We start from the raw sequence: 6000 nt of genomic DNA on the forward strand, positions 1-6000 counted from the left end.
ATTGGATCTCGCTTTACTTAAACCCCTAGTAACTACACTCTACGTCTAACGTAAACATTGAATTCTACTGCAATAAATATATTTAATTGTCAATTAGTTAGACGTCATACCTTCTGTGTCTGCATCAGTACCATTCATTATTGTTGATATATCTTTTTTTTTTTTTTTTTGCATAATAGTATTAATATATACTGTGTTTGTTACTTTTGCAATGCATTATTTTTCAGCGTAGTTAAAAATTTTAATATATAATATTACAATGAATTGTTTGGTAATATGGTTAGTATGCTCGACTATAGACGATGAAGACCTGGGATCTATCTCCAGGTTGGGAGCATTATTATTAAGTATTGGGGGTTTCTTCCAAGAAACGGCCCGTGGTGTAGTGTTCTTAATTAGCTTAGTCCACCCCCATGCCTTATGGTAAGTCATTATTGGCAACGGCTATAATTACTAAAATATGAAAATAGCAGAGCTTCCCGAATCAGACCAGTCCCAAGGGTTTACAAGTTTAAAAAATACTGCATTTGCCTTCGCCTTAGTCCAACAGGTGAGCTTGGAACCCTTTAGTTTTAAGGTTTCAAATATATTTACCACCATCATCAAAAGTGCCTTTTATTTGAAAAAAAAAACATTTAACTCTGACTCGGTAAATTATGGGTCCAACCTACCAGGTTATCGAGTATATTCATTGGTTTTAAGGACTACTTAATTGACAAGTTTTAACTGAGTTACTATTGTTTATATTATTGTATTGTTTGTATGTATTGTTTGTTAAGTGATAAATAATTGTCACAAAATATAGTAGAGTGCATTAAGTACACTAGGTTTAGCAACTTCTTGATTTCTGTTATTAAATGTCAGTATTCTGGGTACCTTATAGTACGTTTAAATTTTAAAAACGTCTCTTTAATGTTAAGGCTTTTTGGAATCGGCATTGACGTAGCGTGTTGGATCTATGCTGTATAACCCTCGTCTTCTCTACAAAAAGAATATTAAACTGTAAACTTATATCCTGTCAATATCTCAATGCTGAGACTGTGCCCAATAAGGATAAGTATGGTACCAAAAAATAATGTCATTTAGTCTAAACAGTTGTCCTATTCCCACAGATTCTGCGTCGGTGATCGGTTCTACCTGTGCGAAAACAAGATACTGTGCGAGTACGACTACGAGGAGAGGTTGGTGTTCGCCAACATGGCGTACAATCCTCCACCGCTAGCGCATCTTAAGAGGCAGACCACACACCTGCCGCCACCACCGGTAAGCTCCACAGCCAATAGCTCTGCATTATTCAGATAATCAGTTGAGTCAGGGCCGAAATTTGTATGAAATGTAGAAAACTTATGTTAATTTAAGGGCTGAAATTCACAAAAAAAAATCTACGAAATCGATCAGCCTACAGCATACATATGCACAGAAAAATTATATATTTAGAAAACAGCCTATAGTTAAATTTTTTTTTTTATGTAATCTAAAACTTTTTTTTTAATAAAAACAGTTTCGTTTATTTTTACTTATGATATATTTTGTATTTTTTAAAAGAGTTAACTACCTTTAAATTTCTCATACAGACAAGCAACGCAATGAGTCTCATGAATGGCTCCATTCGCTCCGGCGATCTGAACAACAATATGTCCGGTTCTTCCCCGGCGTCGTTCGCCCCTCCCTCGCACCTCAAGCCCCTCGGCCTCTCCGCGTCAAGCTGAGACTATCGTGTCTGAGACGTCCATCCATACGTCAAGTACCAAAACCGAATGAAACTATTTGTGAACTCTTCGTGAACTATAAAGTTACTTCACTCAGTGTTTCGTGCTGAATTATTCGCCAAGTGACTCTCGTTCCTTAGAGAAGTGTCAAAACTGAAGGAGTTAAGTAAGTGAACTGTTTAAAATTAGATGTAACTCGATTTGAGTGGGTACGTGTAAAAAATGTTTTAGAGAACGTTTCATTGTACGTTAGTAGTTGTTACAAAGTTTCAAAGCTAATGCCAAAACTCTCATTACGGGAACATGACGTCAGTGTTCCTGTAACGTCGATAGACAAATTAATTTCTTCCTACGTGAAAGATTTAGATAGACTTATATTAAAATGTAATGAATAAATGTTTAAATCTCATAAGATGATCTCATAAGGGCAATCTCGACTTAGAATAATGTTTCAGCAATTAAGTAAAGGTCCGGTTTAAAAGTAAATAAATACGCGGGAAAGACTGCCTTATTTAAAGATGGATTTAATTTGGAGTTATGCTTTTTACTTGAACTATAATGAATTAAAAAAATGTTTAGAATTTTAGTAATAAGTATCTATTCTGATGTAAATACCCAAATTATATTTTGAATATATTTTATTAAGTAACTATCAAAATGAGGCGAGTTTAATCAAAGATCAAATTTATTTTAATTTTAACAATATTTTTTAATTATTGATATATATTTGGCCTGGCCAATGAGGTATTTAACATTATTTTTTTTCACATGCTCGCCATCTTGTTATTTCGTTTTGTATCAACTTATAAATAATGTATATTATCTGTTAAGTTTACTATGAACATTGTTGTAATGTTTGTATTATTTATGTAAATAAAAGTATTCTTAAGTAGAATATTAATAATTGTAACTAACAATAATTTACTTTACATTGATGTATATGAAATATTTAAATTAAGTAATAGTAAAATGTGGAAAAACTTGTTATATAAAAATTTTAAATCTCATGATTATTCATAAAATAGTTCAAATTAGTTTGTTTAGTAATTTTTTAACCCTCGTTTAATACGAGTACCTACCTACTAATTATAATTTACATTTCTGCATTTACGTAGGTAAATCTCATGCATTCCTATTTGTATAAAATGTTGCTATCATGTAAACCTTCTGTGAACAATTTACATTAAATGTGTCAGATTCTTTCCAAACCAATGATATGACCAAAGAAGTAGCTGATTAAATCCTTGTTCAAAATGAAATTTATTTTATTTTACTTTACTTACCTTGAATTTAATTCAAACTGCCTTGGTGGTGTGGTTAGTGTGGTCTACTGCAGTTTACGAGTTCGTGGGTTCGATCCCCTAGTCTGGTCAATTAATAGCATTGGGTGTTTCCATCAAGAAATTGTTAGTACCAGGAGTTTGGAAATTAGCGGTGGTATTTAAAGCTAGTGGTTATACGCCTGATCACTTTCCGATGATGACGCATCTGCCGTTAAATCGGACTCCGAAAGTGAGGGAATAGAGAGTGCACGTGTTTTGGTACACACTCGTGCAGTATAATATCTCCCGCGTATTTGGAAAATTTCTCTGGAGTTTGATCACCGAGGACGAAATCGGTCAGGGATACTGTTGTTTAAATGGCCTGATATTAATTAACCGTTTCTATTAAAACATTCTTTAGATGGTAATCGAAATTGACTATATGCATGACCGTCAAGCGTACCTCAAAGGTCAATTTCGATTGCCAAAAAAAAATTACTATCAAGTATTTTATCGGTTCAGAGGTGAACGGAAATTAGAAGATGCCTCATTCGAAAGGAGGTGCAATGTGATTGAACTCTCACATATAATGTCCGCTGCATTATTGGATCATCATTCAGGCCGTTATACATTTTGTACTGAATTGAAATATTGTAGAGTCTGCAAAATATATCTCTGCGAGCGTACAAAAAAGGCATTGTGACTTCGTTAAAAAAGGAGGTACGTAAATTAAACGAAAAAATAGCAGATATTTATATACAACTAGCTGTAGCCCGTGACTTCGCCCGCGCTTGTTTTTTTAAAGTTGAAAACCTTGTTACTTAGGTATTGTAAAAATAGATTTCGATCGATTCTCAGACGTAACGAATATGTACAAAAATTTTCATAAGAATCAGTCAATCGAACACAAGAATTTTATGTATGTGTCTTTAACGTCTACGACCTCGAAACCAGAGTTTGGATGTATTTTAGATACTCAATCATACGAGAACTGCTGAAAACAATGGATGAACTTTTGCAAAGAGATAGATTATGGTCTGGAGCACATAGACTACTTGTTATCGAAGAAAATTAAGCAGTTTGATTTGTACATAGGATTTACGATTTTTTTTTGTCGTTTTTCACAGAGCACATAGGATTTCGCCTTAAGTTGATGGACACAGGGCGGAACTTTGGATGGCATATTCCGTGCTTAACCTGCACTGTTGCTCTGTTGACTTTCCACTTAACTAAGATCAGATACGCCAACTGAAAAAAAAAATACTGAAGCATAGATGGTGTAGTTTTGAAATAATATTAGTTATTATTATGTAAGCTTATTTTTGTTTTCGGGTCTCTTCTAAAAAACAACTTGCCGGCAGAAATAAGCATCGATGGAAAAGCTCTGCATATCTTTAGAAGACAGATCATTATTTATACTTAAACCTTAATATAAGTAGCTATCAATTTAAAATCCAAATTTAAAATATAAACCCCCTTTCCGTCAAGTACTTCAATTTCATACACATATTGAGGGAGTTGTAAATAAATATGTTATCCGCCATTTTGAGGTGCGGCCATCTTGGACCGATTTCATCAAACATTGAAAAAAATCAAAATTAAAATATAATCATCTTTACGTCAAGTACTTCAATTTGATACACATATTGAGGGAGATGTGAATAAATATGTTATCCGCCATTTTGAGGTGCGGCCATCTTGGACTGATTTCATCAAACATAGAACAAAATCGAAATTGGTCGTCCATCGATTTTGTTGGGGTTATTAACGACTCGCCTTTGAAAAAAATTGTGAAATGTTGTATTAATGCATTTATTTATCTACTGACGCTACTTCCCGATAGCGGACATGAAAAGAGTGGAAAAATCACCCCAATTTCCCACCTCCCCGCCTGTCCTCATTGTCGGCCGAACAGTCTGATAGAAATGTTGATGCCATCTTTAATTTCATCAGTAAACAAAACTGATAATGCTTTACAAACAACTTTTGATAAAGGTTATTAAACGTATATTATATATGATTTTTTTTTGCTCTTTTTTTAAAGTTCATAGACATGTAGATATATTTTTGGAGTTTATGTGAATTTTGGCTTACAAATTTCAATTTGTTCATAGGTGTCATCGACCAATTCACTTATGTATTCAAATATGTACAAAATAAATTCAATATCTATTTGTTAAGAATAAATAATAATTGTTATATTAATATAATTTATTTACAAATATTTTTTTTTACAAGTCGATGCCGCCAGCTATTTACTTTACATATTCTTAAGAGATTATAATGTACCTACTCAAGACAAGAGGCCAAACAGTGGCACTTTAATAGGCTGAGATGGTGATAATAAAAAAGCTTTTGATTGTAAACTTGTCTTAAAGTTACTGAAAAAATACTCACCTAAATGCCACCCGCCCTGCACCCGCTTTGTAAATCTCTGGTATCCTCTAAGATATTCATTTTAAAGATATGCTGTACAGGGCAGTTTAGATCTTCATGACATGTAGGTAGGTATCTAATTTATTTAATTGATTTATTTTGTGAAATGTAAGAGATTTAAAAATGGTTGTCATTTGGAGATAAACATATACGATTGCGAACTGTACAATTCAAAAAGGTCTACAATAAGTAGACCTTTTTGAATTGTACAGCAAGCCAGCCAGCATTTGCAATATAAGCGCAAAAAAATATTATTTTTACGACATCATATTATACAAGTATTATATGTATATAAATAAATATACTACGACACTACACTTATTGCCATCTTAGCCCGAAAGTAAGTGTAGCTTGGTATAACCCTTCCTCTTGAATTACGTTATCCATTAAAAAAACCTCATCAAAATCCTTTGTGTAGTTTTAAAGATCTAGGCATATATAGGAACAGATAGACCGTGGGAAGCTACTTTGTTTTATACTTTTTAATGATTAAGTTTCATAGAAATATCGACGAACAGGTATATAAAATATTAAAGTTGTATTTACCCGTTTATTATATTTACAAAATATTGATTAACCGCGAAAATCTTGGG

The 6000-nt window shown here is 33.0% G+C and overlaps 1 protein-coding gene across 1 annotated transcript in view; it reads left to right on the plus strand.

The window, feature by feature from the left end:
* LOC120624131 (LIM domain transcription factor LMO4.1) overlaps window positions 1-2370 on the plus strand; it is an 84727-nt gene extending 82357 nt beyond the window's left edge. Inside the window, 3 exon segments of the mRNA XM_039890496.1 lie at window positions 1113-1263; window positions 1575-1670; window positions 1673-2370. Of these exon segments, the coding sequence (XP_039746430.1) occupies window positions 1113-1263; window positions 1575-1670; window positions 1673-1819 (394 nt within the window). The 3' untranslated portion in view covers window positions 1820-2370.
* The last annotated feature ends 3630 nt before the right edge of the window (window positions 2371-6000 follow it).

The sequence above is a fragment of the Pararge aegeria genome, chromosome 5 (genome assembly GCF_905163445.1).
Source record: "Pararge aegeria chromosome 5, ilParAegt1.1, whole genome shotgun sequence".
Taxonomy (NCBI): Eukaryota; Metazoa; Arthropoda; class Insecta; order Lepidoptera; family Nymphalidae; genus Pararge; species Pararge aegeria.